The sequence below is a fragment of the Coregonus clupeaformis genome, unplaced genomic scaffold (genome assembly GCF_020615455.1).
Source record: "Coregonus clupeaformis isolate EN_2021a unplaced genomic scaffold, ASM2061545v1 scaf0047, whole genome shotgun sequence".
NCBI lineage: Eukaryota > Metazoa > Chordata > Actinopteri > Salmoniformes > Salmonidae > Coregonus > Coregonus clupeaformis.
In genome coordinates this window covers 137,512-156,456 of record NW_025533502.1, presented here as the reverse complement: position 1 = coordinate 156,456, position 18,945 = coordinate 137,512, and the positions used below count along the sequence as shown (strand labels likewise).

The 18,945-nt window shown below is 44.7% G+C and overlaps 2 protein-coding genes across 2 annotated transcripts; both read left to right on the top strand.

Annotated features, from left to right (window-relative positions):
• The first annotated feature begins 577 nt into the window (after positions 1–577).
• LOC121551187 (actin, non-muscle 6.2) lies at positions 578–4,823 on the top strand. The gene is made up of 6 exons (XM_045212736.1): positions 578–717; positions 1,236–1,362; positions 2,472–2,711; positions 2,970–3,408; positions 3,944–4,125; positions 4,346–4,823. Exons 2-6 carry the CDS (start codon positions 1,237–1,239, stop codon positions 4,487–4,489), a joined length of 1,131 nt encoding a protein of 376 aa, XP_045068671.1. The 5' UTR covers positions 578–717; position 1,236; the 3' UTR covers positions 4,490–4,823.
• An 8,807-nt stretch (positions 4,824–13,630) lies between these two features.
• On the top strand, positions 13,631–17,841 carry LOC121551186 (actin, non-muscle 6.2). The gene is made up of 6 exons (XM_041863735.2): positions 13,631–13,759; positions 14,278–14,404; positions 15,486–15,725; positions 15,984–16,422; positions 16,958–17,139; positions 17,359–17,841. Exons 2-6 carry the CDS (start codon positions 14,279–14,281, stop codon positions 17,500–17,502), a joined length of 1,131 nt encoding a protein of 376 aa, XP_041719669.1. The 5' UTR covers positions 13,631–13,759; position 14,278; the 3' UTR covers positions 17,503–17,841.
• Positions 17,842–18,945: the final 1,104 nt, after the last annotated feature.

The following is an 18,945-nucleotide window of genomic DNA, read 5'->3' as shown; positions in this document are numbered from 1 at the left end:
TGAGTTTGCACTTTTGGGAGTATCCCAATGGTTCCATTGTAAAGTACTGAATGATGAAGCACAGGTCACGTATTTGACATGGGTTAATATGTATTTGATCAATGTCTACAGACTATGAAGGGTAGCATAGCATACATATGCAACGCTCTGGTCCAGGGCGCGCAGATCTAATGCAATGCATTATGAACATTATGAAGACATGTTCATACATTACGAGGAGATCGCGCACATAGAGGTATTATATCTGGTCGCGCACTATAGGCTACTTTTGTCTCACTGCAAAATGAGCGCACCAGTCCTCTTTTCCCATTTTATTTTCCACAATGTTTATCGTGCGTCCTCTCTCTGCTAACACATTCAACAACGTCTATTACATTTAAAAATTCTACTGAATTTAAATTACCCAAAACCTGTAGGCTAACCCAACATGTACCTGTTCCCGTCCAGTAAATCCAGCCTCTTTAATGTCGTCTACCGTGTGAATGACAATACGATGGTCGGTCACTTCCACCGTAAAACACCTTCCAATCCAATCCGGTGTCTTTTTTTGAAAACTATGCCCATATTTGGTGTGAGCAGGTGAACGCGAAGGCGGAGGATGATGCACGGTTGTGTAGAAAAGGAGGTAGCCTGCTGCTGAGATGTGGATGCCGCGCACACCTTGCTGAAAACATAATTATTGCCGGATTCTTGAAGAGAAAACATCCTAACTGACAGGTAAGCAAACGCCACTCTCCCGACGTTTAGGATAGCAAATCTGAAATGTCGAGGCCTTTTTAGTCGAGTTGTATCGCTAAATGTGTTAATATTCTAGCTATTGTTAAAATCACTTGATTTGAAAAACCGCTTTGCTTGGATTTGTCTGTGAATACGCGTTTGAGCTGTTGGAATCAGAGCAATATAGTGAGATTTTTGACTGGTTGGATTTTTTTTTGCTTTGTTCCAAATTATCGTATTTGGTTCAATTCCACTGTTTTACAGGGTCTGTTAGTAGACTAGTACTCTTAAACAGTTACTACTGTGGTTAAACATTTTAACTAATGAATTGTTATGAATTCAAGTTGGCAATGGTCCTATGTATACACTTACTAATGACTTCCTCATTTGTAAAATATAAATAATACTGTAGTTGGTGGTATATGTTGAAGGTATAACCTACACCAGACAATTTTAAGATGTATGGCTTTGTTCATGCTTTTTAGGCCTTGATTCACTAATCCTCAATTGTTTTGCAGAATGGCTGAAGACGATATTGCTGCATTGGTAGTCGACAATGGTTCAGGCATGTGCAAGGCTGGTTTCGCAGGGGATGACGCTCCGCGTGCTGTCTTCCCCTCCATTGTTGGAAGACCCAGACATCAGGTTTGAACCATACTGGTCTCTTGGATATCTCTGATTCACTTGATATAGGCTATATAGTGTGTATATATACGAAAGTATGTGGACACCCCTTCAAATTAGTAGGTTCGGCTATTTCAGCCACACCGGTTGCTGACTGGTGTATAAAATCCATAGACTAACATTGGCAGTAGAATGGCCTTACTGAAGAGCTCAGTGACTTTCAACGTGGCACCGTCATAGGATGTCACCTTAACAACAAGAGAGTTCGTCAAATTGCTGCCCCGGTCAACTGTAAGTGCTGTTATTGTGAAGTGGAAACGTCTAGGAGCAACAAAGACTCAGCTGCGAAGTGGTAGGCCACACAAGCTCAGAGAATGGGACTGCAGAGTGCTGTCCTCGGTTGCAACACTCCCCTACCGAGTTCCAAACTGCATCTGGAAGCAACGTCTGCACAATAACTGTTTGTCGGGAGCTTCATGAAATGGGTTTCCATGGCCGAGCAGCCGCACACAAGCCTAAGATCCTTATACGCAATGCCATGCGTCGGCTGGAGTGGTGTAAAGCTAGCCGCCATTGGACTCTGGGGCAGTGGAAATGCGTTCTCTGGCGTGATAAATCACGCTTCACCATCTTGCAGTCCGACGGATTAATCTAGGTTTGGCAGATGCCAGGAGAACGCTACCTGCCCGACTGCATAGTGCCAACTGTAAAGTTTGGTGGAAGAGGAATAATTGTCTGGGGCTGTTTTTCATGGTTCGGGCTAGGCCTCTTAATTCCAGTGAAGGGAAATCTTAACGCTACAGCATACAATGACATTCTAGACAATTCTGTGCTTCCATCTTTGTGGCAACAGTTTGGGGAAGGCCCTTCCCTGTTTCAGCATGACAATGCCCCGGTGCACAAAGCGAGGTCCACCCAGAAATTCCCTCATTAAAAAAGAAAGTGACCTCTCCCCAAACCCATTAACAAAAGCATAATTGTTGGTAGCCTAAAACTAAAGATTGTGGTTTCATTCGTGACGTGAAAGATACAGGCAACTCTCAAGCCAACATATCATGAAAACAACTTCTATAGTGTATCGTAACTTGCGTAGTGCAGGGACAAAGTGTAACGGTAGTGTCTTTCCCCAGGGTGTGATGGTGGGCATGGGACAGAAGGACAGCTACGTGGGAGACGAGGCCCAGAGCAAGAGAGGCATCCTGACTCTGAAGTACCCCATCGAGCACGGCATTGTTACCAACTGGGATGACATGGAGAAGATCTGGCATCACACCTTCTACAATGAGCTGCGTGTGGCCCCCGAAGAGCATCCCGTCCTGCTCACGGAGGCCCCCCTCAACCCCAAAGCCAACAGGGAGAAGATGACCCAGGTAATGAGGGTTGGGGCAGGACGGGATGCTCTAAAACACTGTGGCAGTAGTAAATAAACCCAGCCATTTTATTTACTGCATAATGTGAAGAAACTCCTCATCCACTACCAGAATGTAGAGCAGTAGATATCAGGGTTACTCTGTTCACCTTGCCTGAGGGTAGGTATTGATTAGTGGTGGGCCTCATATTCCTAGCAGTATTTGTAGGTGTTAAACGTTTTGTGTAGTCCTAATTCCCACCTTCTCTTATTCTACCAGATCATGTTTGAGACCTTCAACAGCCCTGCCATGTATGTAGGTATCCAGGCTGTGCTATCTTTGTACGCATCTGGCCGCACCACAGGAATTGTGATGGATTCCGGGGATGGCGTCAGCCACACGGTGCCCATCTACGAGGGCTACGCTCTTCCCCATGCCATTCTACGTCTGGACCTTGCCGGACGCGACCTCACGGACTACCTCATGAAGATCCTGACTGAGCGTGGCTACAGCTTCACCACCACGGCCGAGAGGGAGATTGTGCGCGACATCAAGGAGAAGCTGTCCTACGTGGCACTGGACTTCGAGCAGGAGATGCAGACCTGTGCCTCCAGTTCCACTCTGGAGAAGAGCTACGAGCTACCTGATGGACAGGTCATCACTATCGGCAACGAGCGCTTCCGGTGCCCTGAGACCATGTTCCAGCCGTCCTTCATTGGTGAGAGGTTTTTCTGTGTATTAAAGAGGAATTTTAGCTAAACATTTTCTTGTTAAAAGCCATTTGTCTATGGTTGGTGACTATAGTAATTCTGGTCCTGAACTCCACATGGTGGTGAAAATGTGATATTTTGGGGCTTTGAGTCATACATTTTTCTATCCACTACTAAAACGGAGGCTCTGAAAATGGTGATGTTTCTCTAGGTAGGTGACATTCAAGACGCACCCTCTTTATGTATTGATATGAATATTCATAAGCACTAAACACCCAACTTTTTGAAAACCAGCGGACAAAGGTTGCATTCAGCCACTGGAGTGGCTCTTTAGCGCATGTACAAGTGCTCGTCTAGACAATGTTACTCCGCTTAGTGACAGTCATTCTCCACTACACGAGCCATGTTCACAATGTTCCTATGGGGCTCTCTGTGAGAAGCATGACAGTTGCGTGTTCACTGTCCTCATTATAAGACCCATACTCGTAGGCCTGTTCATTTCTGTTCCTAGGGCTGCCATCGACATGTACATTTACTTTGTAGGAATGGAAAGCGCTGGAGTGCACGAGACCACCTACAACTCCATCATGAAGTGTGATGTGGACATCAGGAAAGACCTGTACGCCAACACTGTCCTCTCTGGTGGAACCACCATGTTCCCTGGCATCGCTGATAGAATGCAGAAGGAGATCAGCGCCTTGGCACCTCCTACTATGAAGATTAAGGTGGGCATTCATGTGTGATTCTGTGAATTTCAGCCCATGAGCATTGTGGCATCTCTCCACTAGCCCTATCCCCGCAGTCTCTTTTTGGCTTCCAAAATACTTGCATAACAAGCCAATCACAAGCTATCAGAAATCGCATGAATGTATTCTGCACTAAAACAACTTTAGATGACCTCCCCGTTTTGTGCCTAATAAATATATTAAAATCTGTCGTCTCCAGATCATCGCCCCTCCAGAGCGTAAATACTCTGTATGGATCGGCGGCTCCATCCTGGCCTCTCTCTCCACCTTCCAGCAAATGTGGATCTCCAAGCAGGAATACGACGAGTCCGGCCCTTCCATCGTCCACCGCAAATGTTTCTAAAGCCTTGACCTAAAGCCTTGACTCTTAACCTCAGTGTTACACTCCTTTCAGGGAATCTGTTTGTCCAGAAGCAAGCACCTTGCCCCTATCCCCTAAGCATTTGTGTGAATCTAAAATGATCAGATGCTAATTCCACCTATCCTAATCGGAGCATGGTGGAGCTACAGCCATATTGTTTCACTTCTATATAGTGTCCTGGGGGGGTGGTGACAGGGTGGTTTCTGGGTAGGTAGTGTTTGGGTTGTCATTCTGCCTTGTTTTTGTTACTGTAAGTCTTGCAGTACCATGTAACAGCTGCTCCTGGGCCATTGAATAAATGTTCACAGTAACGTGATACTCTGTGTAGTCTCTCTATTTGCAACGTTAAGGCTTGTCATATGTTCAAAATCCATTTGTCACTTTTTGATTTACTGATAATTTCAGGGAAAGATGCAATTATAAACATTAATTGGGAACAAAGTAGTTTGAGATTCTGGCTTTGTCCACTGGCTGGCACTATTGCCTCATCTTTCTCCTGGAAAGTGAAACGTTTCTTGTCATGGCAGGCCTGCAGATCAGATGCCTTTATGTATTTGTCATTGACCAGCACACTTGGAATGCACCGCAGGCTATGATTTAGAAATCAAATGGGTGAATCAAACTGTTTTCTCATTGTTATATTCTCTTGGTGAGTCTGGCTTCATCTCTCAGAGCTTTGGTATGTGCTGACCAGGAATGACATTCTTTCATATCAATACAGATAAAGGCAAGGGGAAGAAGCTACTTCTATAATGTACACTGATGGCCCACTGCCTTTGAAAGGAGTACATGCTAATGAACGGAAGTAGCTGTTCTAATCACATCACAGTGACAGAATGAACATGAGGACAGCTAATTGTTTTATATCAGGGGGTCTTGTCATGAAAAGCTTTGCAGGCTTTTGTTCTACACCAGTACTAAAACACCTTATTCAAGTAATTAAATCTGACTGAAGCAGATGTGTTAGTACCAACCAAAGAGATCACTAGAGGGCGCTCTTGACCCAATGCCAAAACAGGCTTTGGTAGTATTTTGTCAACTGGCTGGGACTTCATATGGCAGGAACATTTCAATCTGGAACTCGAAGCCAGTTCCACTGACTTTTATTTATGTAGACCTGGGACACCAGGTAGGTGCAATTTAATGATCCTATAGAACCGCTCTATGGTTAGTGCTGGAAGTAATGCCTGCACAGCCTCCGGGACCAGAGTTGAAGATCCCTGATTTACATGAGCATACTATGTTCACTAGATGGCAGTGCTGCCTTCGCATTCTGTCACATGACCACTGGTAGGGAAGAAGGCGCTGCTTTCACATTCTGTCACATTACCTACACTGGTAGTGAAGCTGGTGCTGCACATTCTGTCACATGACCACTGGTAGGGAAGAAGGTGCTGCTTTCACATTCTGTCACATGACCACTGGTAGGGAAGAAAGTGCTACTTTCACATTCTGTCACATGACCTACACTGGTAGTGAAAATGGTGCTGCCTTCACATTGTCACATGACCTACACTGGTAGTGAAGCTGGTGCTGCCTTCACATTCTGTCACATGACCTACACTGGTAGTGAAAATGGTGCTGCCTTCACATTCTGTCACATGACCTACACTGGTAGTGAAGATGGTGCTGATTTCACATTCTGTCACATGACCTACACTGGTAGTGAAGATGGTCCTGACTGAGAATGGGATAACCTCAGTGGTTTAATCTAAACCCTTTGGGATTTTAGTCTATGTTAAGTTTGTTTGGTGGCTGCATGTACCTACAACTGATACTGTATAGCCCTCATATTCATATCTGGACTGGAAGCCAGTTGCACTGCTTTATTTTTCATTGTTCCCCTCTAGTCAGGGACTGATTTAGACCTAGGATACCCAGGTGGGTGCCATTAATGATCAGGTAGAACAGATAACCAGCAGTACTCCGGACCTCCTGGGTATGATTTGAATATCCCTGCTGTATAGAATCATAGGTTAAATCGGGTGTCAAACTCATTCCACGGAGGGTCGATTGTCTGTAGGTTTTTGGTTTTTCCTTTCAATTAAGACCTAGACAACCAGGTGAGGGGTGTTCCTTACTAATTAGTGACCTTAATTACAAGGGTGGAGTGAAAACCCGTAGATACTCAGCCTTCCGTGGAATGAGATTGACACGTGGGTTAAATCAATTTGGTTCACAATAGTCTTTTGAAATGGGCGGGAATTGCATGAACAACCAATCCATAGACAGTTTTACACCCAACTAGCTGTTTATTGTTTTGCATCCTTTAGAGCAGGGTTCTTCAATTCCGGTCCTGGAGGGCCGAAACACCTCTGTTTTTCATCCTCTCCTTCTAATCAGGGGCTAATTCAGACCTGGGACACCAGGTGAGTGCAATTAACTACCAGGTAGAACTAAAAAACAGAAATGTTTCGGCCCTCCAGGACCGGAATTGAAGAACCCTGCTTTAGAGGGAAATCCATGTAGCTTTGGCCCCTTGTGGGGTATGAGATCATTGAGACAATTTGGTGAGTTAATTGATCAATAACTGCATTTTCTCTGAAAATGAGGTAAAGGATGAGTGAGTTATCTATTGGATTTTACATTTGGATAACAGCTACAACTATGTTCTGATGTCATTGAATATTTAATTTTAACTGTTATATCATCCCCAAACAATGATAGAATCAACCATAAATATCATCCATCCATTAATAAAACAAAGCAATGGACGAACGGCATATCTGCTCTCAAACGCATTACTCCTCCCCTGGTCTAGTCTGGCCTGGTCTGGCCTGGTCTGGTCTGGCCTGGTCTGGTCTGGCCTGGTCTGGTCTGGAGGGGCAGCAGGAGGAGGAGAGGTATAGAAGCTCTTGCTCCATCTAGGAATATTCTGGATGACCAGTCCCTCAGTCATAATTCCATGTACACTATGCCTACTGCCTAAAATGCATTTAAAGGGAATTCAGTATAATAATAACCCTTGGTATGTCAACCAACACAGAGATCAACTCAAGTCAAGTGTGTGTAATTTGGGGCAGACCACAGCCATTTTGCACTCCTACTATAAATCATAATTGCTGATCAATTATGATTTATAGTAACTTTGCTGTCTGTCGAGTTTGCAGGTATAAAAAGTACTTGTTCCTGCTGTCTGATCATAAATCAGTGTCTGAAAGGAGCGTTAAGCTGGAGCTTGGGAATGACCTGTTTGTCTTATGCTTGGGAATGACCTGTTTGGCCCCCTGAGTACCACACTGTGTGAGTGCATCCGTGTGTGTGTGTGTGTGTGTTTGAGCATTTATGCAGTGAGGGAAAAAAGTATTTGATCCCCTGCTGATTTTGTACGTTTGCCCACTGACAAAGACATGATCCGTCTATAATTTTAATGGTAGGTTTATTTGAACAACAAAAAAAATCCAGAAAAAAGCATGTCAAAAATGTTATGAATTGATTTGCATTTTAATGAGGGAAATAAGTATTTGACCCCTCTGCAAAACATGACTTAGTACTTGGTGGCAAAACCCTTGTTGGCAATCACAGAGGTCAGACGTTTCTTGTAGTTGGCCACCAGGTTTGCACACATCTCAGGAGGGATTTTGTTCCACTCCTCTTTGCAGATCTTCTCCAAGTCATTAAGGTTTCGAGGCTGACGTTTGGCAACTCGAACCTTCAGCTCCCTCCACAGATTTTCTATGGGATTAAGGTCTGGAGACTGGCTAGGCCACTCCAGGACCTTAATGTGCTTCTTCTTGAGCCACTCCTTTGTTGCCTTGGGCGTGTATTTTGGGTCATTGTCATGCTGGAATACCCATCCACTAACCATTTTCAATGCCCTGGCTGAGGGAAGGAGGTTCTCACCCAAGATTTGACGGTACATGGCCCCGTCCATCGTCCCTTTGATGCGGTGAAGTTGTCCTGTCCCCTTAGCAGAAAAACACCCTCAAAGCATAATGTTTCCATCTCCATGTTTGACGGTGGGGATGGTGTTCTTGGGGTCATAGGCAGCATTCCTCCTCCTCCAAACACGGTGAGTTGAGTTGATGCCAAAGAGCTCGATTTTGGTCTCATCTGACCACAACACTTTCACCCAGTTCTCCTCTGAATCATTCAGATGTTCATTGGCAAACTTCAGACGGCCCTATATATGTGCTTTCTTGAGCAGGGGGACCTTGCGGGCGCTGCAGGATTTCAGTCCTTCACGGCGTAGTGGGTTACCAATTGTTTTCTTGGTGACTATGGTCCCAGCTACCTTGAGATCATTGACAAGATCCTCCCGTGTAGTTCTGGGCTGATTCCTCACCGTTCTCATGATCATTGCAACTCCACGAGGTGAGATCATGCATGGAGCCCCAGGCCGAGGGAGATTGACAGTTATTTTGTGTTTCTTCCATTTGCGAATAATCGCACCAACTGTTGTCACCTTCTCACCAAGCTGCTTGGCGATGGTCTTGTAGCCCATTCCAGCCTTGTGTAGGTCTACAATCTTGTCCCTGACATCCTTGGAGAGCTCTTTGGTCTTGGCCATGGTGGAGAGTTTGCAATCTGATTGATTGATTGCTTCTGTGGACAGGTGTCTTTTATACAGGTAACAAGCTGAGATTAGGAGCACTCCCTTTAAGAGTGTGCTGCTAATCTCAGCTCATTACCTATATAAAAGACACCTGGGAGCCAGAAATCTTTCTGATTGAGAGGGGGTCAAATACTTATTTCCCTCATTAAAATGCAAATCAATTTATAACATTTTTGACATGCGTTTTTCTGGATTTTTTTGTTGTTATTCTGTCTCTCATTGTTCAAATAAACCTACCATTAAAATTATATACTGATCATTTCTTTGTCAGTGGGCAAACCTACAAAATCAGCAGGGGATCAAATACTTTTTTCCCTCACTGTATATGTGAGTGTGTGTGCATGCACGTGTATGTGTGTGTAGTGTGTGTGTGTGTGTGTGTGTGTGTGTGGTACTATAAAGTTGAATTATTGACGTCTGGAAGTCTCTAATGCACCATCAGGCTTTCTTCTCTCTTCATCCCCCTCTCCTGCTGGGTCACCCAACCACTTTGTTTAGAAGCCTGTGTGTATTACCAGTTTAGTCTTATATTCATTCATTTTCTTGATCTCTCTCTCTCTCTCTCAATTCTCTCTCAATTCAATTCTCTTCATCTCTCAATTCAATTCTCTCTCTCAATTCTCTCTCTCTCTCTCTCTCTCTCTCATATGTAAAGTGAAATAGCTAGAATGATGAAAGGCTACTGTACATGACATCTTCAAGTGACCCAGAATATTTGTAGGGAGAATCTCAATTGCATTTCCTCACGTCTTCTCTCCTCCCCCCCCCTATGCAAAACCCATTGGATGAGAAGGTCAGAGGGGAGGGACCTCTGACCTTATCATCCAATGCTCTGACCTTCTCATCCAATGGGTTTTCAGAAGGAGGCGAGGAGATTCTCCCCTAGATGGACCCAGAGCTTCCATGCCTCCTCTCCTCTTCCATCTGTAAGCTTGTAGTTCCTCCACCTGCTCCTCCTCTAAACCATGCAGGACCAGAGGAGGAGAAATGTGTTGAAATGTGCTGTTACTTAGGCCAGGATTCAATCTGGACCGTGGAAGATCCGTGTTGTAGTGCGCTTGACATTTAAAGGTAATTTCAGATTGAGCCAACATCTTCAGCATTTACCTTGAATGTGATCTCCACGACCGCGGTAACATTGCTTTTAAATGGTGCATGACCGAAAAAAGGGGCGATGGGATCAAAAGGGCAGCCTTGGCTGGGATTCTCCCTCCTCAACATGTCTGTGTTCAGTGACCCTATTAATCCAGGTGTTCATTCATTTACAGGATGGCCCTCCCACAAGCCTGTTAAAGGCCCACTGTACAACCCACCCTAGACCCACTCACTCACTCACCCACCCACCCACCCACTCATGCTCTCTACCTGTTATAATAGGGGTTACCTGGTGAGTGCTGTGCAGGCAGTCATTTAAATGAGCCTCAGTAAACGTCCACTCTTTAATGCCAAGTTGTAACAGCACATTGTTTTGCGAGCTGTCATGTGTTTTTAGCGTGAGCCAACTTGTTAAACGCTTTTATTTTCTCTCTCTAAAGCACAGGTGGCTGGTGGCACCTTCATTTGGGAGTACGGGTGTCACGCCCTGACTCTGAGGACTTGTATTTGTTGAGTCAGGGTGTGTATTTTCTGTGTTGTGGTTGCTATGTTGATGTTCTATGTTGGATTTTCTATGTTTAGATCTTGTATGTCTAGATCTATGTTGGCTCAGGTGGTTCCCAATCAGAGGCAGCTGTCGCTCGTTGTCTCTGATTGGGGCCCATACTTATGCAGCCTTTTGGCACTAGTTAGTTGTGGGATCTTGTTCCGTGTTATGGTATGTTTGTGTGCTACCTTGGACTTCACGTTTCGGTTGTTGTCGTGTGTTTATTTGTTTAAATAAACATGTATGCTTATCACGCTGCGCCTTGGTCCGTCCCGTTCATAAACGATCGTGACAACGGGCTCATAGTAATGGCTGGAACGGAATCAATGGAATGGTATCGAACACATCAAACACGTTTTCATGCGTTTGATATCATTCCATTTACTCCCATTCCAGCCATTATTATGAGCCGTCCTCCCCTCAGCAGCCTCCTGTGGTGTAAAGACAAAAGCGGTCATGCAAACAGAGCAAGTTATTTGACTTACTTTCAGGTTCAAACGATTAATTCTGACATATCGCATACTCATAGTTTATTGTTGTAAAAACCTCTCGGCTCTAAATCACTGGTTGTACATGATTGTGGGAGCCCTGTGTAGATAGAGACATACCTGGGTTCAAATAGTATTTGTTTTCTTCCAAATACTTCAGCTGCCCTTGACTGAGCTTTCCTGGCAAACCGGGGTCAATGGAGTAGTCCCTAAAGTGCAAACTGTCCATCTGGCACTCCAGACAGGCTCAATTGAACACACACAGTATTTTAAAGAAAACCAATACTATACGAACCCAGGTCTGAATAGAATGGTGGTCTTAGGGCCAGCCCAGGCAGGCCTTCTGGGGACAGCAGCAGCCCTGTTATTGTCCTCCTCTCTGTTCACAGGCTCAGACAGACAGGAAAGGTAATCTGTGGCATCAGCAGCTCCCTCCGCTCTCACAGAAGCCTGTCTCTTTCATGTAAGGAAAATGACCACATGAATTACACTGGCAGGTGTGTTGGCAGATGTGTGTGTTTGTTTGTGTGTGTGTGCATGCGTGCGTGTGTGTTTGCCCAGATGCACATATTCATGCTTTTGTGTGTGGACTGTACCTACATCTTGCTCCTCCCCTGTATTCACAGAGGTTTATGTACGATAGCTGCCATGCTACAAGGGCCGGACATACCTCGCTCCCACTGCATTTCTCCTCCATGGCTTTAACTGCATTTCCACAACCAGACACTGTGAAATGTAATAAATATCTGTGGTCCTGTGATACAGCGTATTACTCCTCCCATGCTGATTCCAAGGCTGGTGCTGGTTCTCCTGTAGGGAGGTCACAGAGGCTGGTTCCTACTGTTACTACTGCCATCTGAATGATGTTACTACTGCCATCTGAATGATGTTACTACTGCCATCTGAATGATGTTACTACTGCCATCTGAATGATGTTACTACTGCCATCTGAATGATGTTACTGCTGCCATCTGAATGATGTTACTACTGCCATCTGAATGATGTTACTGCTGCCATCTGAATGATGTTACTGCTGCCATCTGAATTAAATTAAAGTGTGTACTGTAAAAATTTTAAAAAATTGTTAAAGTGTGTACTGTACTGTATGACAGAGTCATAGACTGTTTCGTCAACATGAAAGACAGGACGATGGCATTGGCGTTTCTCAACAAGTAGGGTGAGTCAACATGTTTTTTTGGTTCTACTTGCAAGAACACACACACAGAAATCAGAACCATGGACAGCCTGGTCATATTTAGCTTACATTGATTGGACTTAATAGTTTTTGGTATCTTTTAGTTGTCACTGTATTAGACTTAGCAGAGGTGATTTGATGATGTTGAAATGTTGAAGTTTAAATATTGCTGGACTAGTGGAGGCAGCTTCTGTTTTCTTTGCAACTTGCAGTAACTCTCCATGGTTCTAAATCAATAGTTGTTTAGTATTCCAAAAATGGCGGAAACATTAACTTGCTTGACCATGCTGTAGGTCATGTAACTGTTTGTTACACGAAATATGCTTTGTGGACTTTACCAGGCAGATGTTGCTCTCCAGTTTTGTGATGAAACAAAGGTGTGATTGAATGTATTCTGCTACTGTGTCTTCTTATTGTCTCGGCCTTAGGCCTATATATCACGGTGGCAAGGCATATGAACTAACAGGTTATAGAGCAATTATCACAACACATAGGTCTTAATATGGCTTTTCTTCTGGCTTAGCTTCCCCAGTGATTTTACTCACGCACCACTACTGCCTGTTAGCCAATTATAGCCCTACAGACAAGTACAGGCCTCTCACACCTTGACGTTTTTTTTAGACAAGAATTCCCTCCTAGCCCTCTGTTAGCCTGTATTTCGTGAGCAACTATACCAGATTTTTACCCAAAGGCAGCCCAATTCTGATATTTTGCCCAATGTTTTCTATTTTGACCAATCAGATCCGAACTGGGCTGCATGTGTATACTACGCGCTTTGAGTTTGGACTTTTGGGAGTATCCCAATGGTTCCATTGTAAAGTACTGAATGATGAAGCACAGGTCACGTATTTGACATGGGTTAATATATATTTGATCAATGTCTACAGACTATGAAGGGTAGCATAGCATACCTATGCAACGCTCTGGTCTCACTGCAAAATGAGCGCACCAGTCCTCTTTTCCCATTTTATTTTCCACAATGTTTATCGTGCGTCCTCTCTCTGCTAACACATTCAACAACGTCTATTACATTTAAAAATTCTACTGAATTTAAATTACCCAAAACCTGTAGGCTAACCCAACATGTACCTGTTCCCGTCCAGTAAATCCAGCCTCTTTAATGTCGTCTACCGTGTGAATGACAATACGATGGTCGGTCACTTCCACCGTAAAACACCTTCCAATCCAATCCGGTGTCTTTTTTGAAAACTATGCCCATATTTGGTGTGAGCAGGTGAACGCGAAGGCGGAGGATGATGCACGGTTGTGTAGAAAAGGAGGTAGCCTGCTGCTGAGATGTGGATGCCGCGCACACCTTGCTGAAAACATAATTATTGCCGGATTCTTGAAGAGAAAACATCCTAACTGACAGGTAAGCAAACGCCACTCTCCCGACGTTTAGGATAGCAAATCTGAAATGTCGAGGCCTTTTTAGTCGAGTTGTATCGCTAAATGTGTTAATATTCTAGCTATTGTTAAAATCACTTGATTTGAAAAACCGCTTTGCTTGGATTTGTCTGTGAATACGCGTTTGAGCTGTTGGAATCAGAGCAATATAGTGAGATTTTTATGACTGGTTGGATTTTTTTTTGCTTTGTTCCAAATTATCGTATTTGGTTCAATTCCACTGTTTTACAGGGTCTGTTAGTAGACTAGTACTCTTAAACAGTTACTACTGTGGTTAAACATTTTAACTAATGAATTGTTATGAATTCAAGTTGGCAATGGTCCTATGTATACACTTACTAATGACTTCCTCATTTGTAAAATATAAATAATACTGTAGTTGGTGGTATATGTTGAAGGTATAACCTACACCAGACAATTAAGATGTATGGCTTTGTTCATGCTTTTTAGGCCTTGATTCACTAATCCTCAATTGTTTTGCAGAATGGCTGAAGACGATATTGCTGCATTGGTAGTCGACAATGGTTCAGGCATGTGCAAGGCTGGTTTCGCAGGGGATGACGCTCCGCGTGCTGTCTTCCCCTCCATTGTTGGAAGACCCAGACATCAGGTTTGAACCATACTGGTCTCTTGGATATCTCTGATTCACTTGATATAGGCTATATAGTGTGTATATATACGAAAGTATGTGGACACCCCTTCAAATTAGTAGGTTCGGCTATTTCAGCCACACCGGTTGCTGACTGGTGTATAAAATCCATAGACTAACATTGGTAGTAGAATGGCCTTACTGAAGAGCTCAGTGACTTTCAACGTGGCACCGTCATAGGATGTCACCTTAACAACAAGAGAGTTCGTCAAATTGCTGCCCCGGTCAACTGTAAGTGCTGTTATTGTGAAGTGGAAACGTCTAGGAGCAACAAAGACTCAGCTGCGAAGTGGTAGGCCACACAAGCTCAGAGAATGGGACTGCAGAGTGCTGTCCTCGGTTGCAACACTCCCTACCGAGTTCCAAACTGCATCTGGAAGCAACGTCTGCACAATAACTGTTTGTCGGGAGCTTCATGAAATGGGTTTCCATGGCCGAGCAGCCGCACACAAGCCTAAGATCCTTATACGCAATGCCATGCGTCGGCTGGAGTGGTGTAAAGCTAGCCGCCATTGGACTCTGGGGCAGTGGAAATGTGTTCTCTGGCGTGATAAATCACGCTTCACCATCTTGCAGTCCGACGGATTAATCTAGGTTTGGCAGATGCCAGGAGAACGCTACCTGCCCGACTGCATAGTGCCAACTGTAAAGTTTGGTGGAAGAGGAATAATTGTCTGGGGCTGTTTTTCATGGTTCGGGCTAGGCCTCTTAATTCCAGTGAAGGGAAATCTTAACGCTACAGCATACAATGACATTCTAGACAATTCTGTGCTTCCATCTTTGTGGCAACAGTTTGGGGAAGGCCCTTCCCTGTTTCAGCATGACAATGCCCCGGTGCACAAAGCGAGGTCCACCCAGAAATTCCCTCATTAAAAAAGAAAGTGACCTCTCCCCAAACCCATTAACAAAAGCATAATTGTTGGTAGCCTAAAACTAAAGATTGTGGTTTCATTCGTGACGTGAAAGATACAGGCAACTCTCAAGCCAACATCGTAACTTGCGTAGTGCAGGGACAAAGTGTAACGGTAGTGTCTTTCCCCAGGGTGTGATGGTGGGCATGGGACAGAAGGACAGCTACGTGGGAGACGAGGCCCAGAGCAAGAGAGGCATCCTGACTCTGAAGTACCCCATCGAGCACGGCATTGTTACCAACTGGGATGACATGGAGAAGATCTGGCATCACACCTTCTACAATGAGCTGCGTGTGGCCCCCGAAGAGCATCCCGTCCTGCTCACGGAGGCCCCCCTCAACCCCAAAGCCAACAGGGAGAAGATGACCCAGGTAATGAGGGGTGGGGCAGGACGGGATCCTCTAAAACACTGTGGCAGTAGTAAATAAACCCAGCCATTTTATTTACTGCATAATGTGAAGAAACTCCTCATCCACTACCAGAATGTAGAGCAGTAGATATCAGGGTTACTCTGTTCACCTTGCCTGAGGGTAGGTATTGATTAGTGGTGGGCCTCATATTCCTAGCAGTATTTGTAGGTGTTAAACGTTTTGTGTAGTCCTAATTCCCACCTTCTCTTATTCTACCAGATCATGTTTGAGACCTTCAACAGCCCTGCCATGTATGTAGGTATCCAGGCTGTGCTATCTTTGTACGCATCTGGCCGCACCACAGGAATTGTGATGGATTCCGGGGATGGCGTCAGCCACACGGTGCCCATCTACGAGGGCTACGCTCTTCCCCATGCCATTCTACGTCTGGACCTTGCCGGTCGCGACCTCACGGACTACCTCATGAAGATCCTGACTGAGCGTGGCTACAGCTTCACCACCACGGCCGAGAGGGAGATTGTGCGCGACATCAAGGAGAAGCTGTCCTACGTGGCACTGGACTTCGAGCAGGAGATGCAGACCTGTGCCTCCAGTTCCACTCTGGAGAAGAGCTACGAGCTACCTGATGGACAGGTCATCACTATCGGCAACGAGCGCTTCCGGTGCCCTGAGACCATGTTCCAGCCGTCCTTCATTGGTGAGAGGTTTTTCTGTGTATTAAAGAGGAATTTTAGCTAAACATTTTCTTGTTAAAAGCCATTTGTCTATGGTTGGTGACTATAGTAATTCTGGTCCTGAACTCCACATGGTGGTGAAAATGTGATATTTTGGGGCTTTGAGTCATACATTTTTCTATCCACTACTAAAACGGAGGCTCTGAAAATGGTGATGTTTCTCTAGGTAGGTGACATTCAAGACGCACCCTCTTTATGTATTGATATGAATATTCATAAGCACTAAACACCCAACTTTTTGAAAACCAGCGGACAAAGGTTGCATTCAGCCACTGGAGTGGCTCTTTAGCGCATGTACAAGTGCTCGTCTAGACAATGTTACTCCGCTTAGTGACAGTCATTCTCCACTACACGAGCCATGTTCACAATGTTCCTATGGGGCTCTCTGTGAGAAGCATGACAGTTGCATGTTCACTGTCCTCATTATAAGACCCATACTCGTAGGCCTGTTCATTTCTGTTCCTAGGGCTGCCATCGACATGTACATTTACTTTGTAGGAATGGAAAGCGCTGGAGTGCACGAGACCACCTACAACTCCATCATGAAGTGTGATGTGGACATCAGGAAAGACCTGTACGCCAACACTGTCCTCTCTGGTGGAACCACCATGTTCCCTGGCATCGCTGATAGAATGCAGAAGGAGATCAGCGCCTTGGCACCTCCTACTATGAAGATTAAGGTGGGCATTCATGTGTGATTCTGTGAATTTCAGCCCATGAGCATTGTGGCATCTCTCAACTAGCCCTATCCCCGCAGTCTCTTTTTGGCTTCCAAAATACTTGCATAACAAGCCAATCACAAGCTATCAGAAATCGCATGAATGTATTCTGCACTAAAACAACTTTAGATGACCTCCCGTTTTGTGCCTAATAAATATATTAAAATCTGTCGTCTCCAGATCATCGCCCCTCCAGAGCGTAAATACTCTGTATGGATCGGCGGCTCCATCCTGGCCTCTCTCTCCACCTTCCAGCAAATGTGGATCTCCAAGCAGGAATACGACGAGTCCGGCCCTTCCATCGTCCACCGCAAATGTTTCTAAAGCCTTGACCTAAAGCCTTGACTCTTAACCTCAGTGTTACACTCCTTTCAGGGAATCTGTTTGTCCAGAAGCAAGCACCTTGCCCCTATCCCCTAAGCATTTGTGTGAATCTAAAATGATCAAATGCTAATTCCACCTATCCTAATCGGAGCATGGTGGAGCTACAGCCATATTGTTTCACTTCTATATAGTGTCCTGGGGGGGTGGTGACAGGGTGGTTTCTGGGTAGGTAGTGTTTGGGTTGTCATTCTGCCTTGTTTTGTTTTTGTTACTGTAAGTCTTGCAGTACCATGTAACAGCTGCTCCTGGGCCATTGAATAAATGTTCACAGTAACGTGATACTCTGTGTAGTCTCTCTATTTGCAACGTTAAGGCTTGTCATATGTTCAAAATCCATTTGTCACTTTTTGATTTACTGATAATTTCAGGGAAAGATGCAATTATAAACATTAATTGGGAACAAAGTAGTTTGAGATTCTGGCTTTGTCCACTGGCTGGCACTATTGCCTCATCTTTCTCCTGGAAAGTGAAACGTTTCTTGTCATGGCAGGCCTGCAGATCAGATGCCTTTATGTATTTGTCATTGACCAGCACACTTGGAATGCACCGCAGGCTATGATTTAGAAATCAAATGGGTGAATCAAACTGCTTTCTCATTGTTATATTCTCTTGGTGAGTCTGGCTTCATCTCTCAGAGCTTTGGTATGTGCTGACCAGGAATGACATTCTTTCATATCAATACAGATAAAGGCAAGGGGAAGAAGCTACTTCTATAATGTACACTGATGGCCCACTGCCTTTGAAAGGAGTACATGCTAATGAACGGAAGTAGCTGTTCTAATCACATCACAGTGACGGAATGAACATGAGGACAGCTAATTGTTTTATATCAGGGGGTCTTGTCATGAAAAGCTTTGCAGGCTTTTGTTCTACACCAGTACTAAAACACCTTATTCAAGTAATTAAATCTGACTGAAGCAGATGTGTTAGTACCAACCAAAGAGATCACTAGAGGGTGCTCTTGACCCAATGCCAAAACAGGCTTTGGTAGTATTTTGTCAACTGGCTGGGACTTCATATGGCAGGAACATTTCAATCTGGAACTCGAAGCCAGTTCCACTGACTTTTATTTATGTAGACCTGGGACACCAGGTAGGTGCAATTTAATGATCCTATAGAACCGCTCTATGGTTAGTGCTGGAAGTAATGCCTGCACAGCCTCCAGGACCAGAGTTGAAGATCCCTGATTTACATGAGCATACTATGTTCACTAGATGGCAGTGCTGCCTTCGCATTCTGTCACATGACCACTGGTAGGGAAGAAGGCGCTGCTTTCACATTCTGTCACATTACCTACACTGGTAGTGAAGCTGGTGCTGCACATTCTGTCACATGACCACTGGTAGGGAAGAAGGTGCTGCTTTCACATTCTGTCACATGACC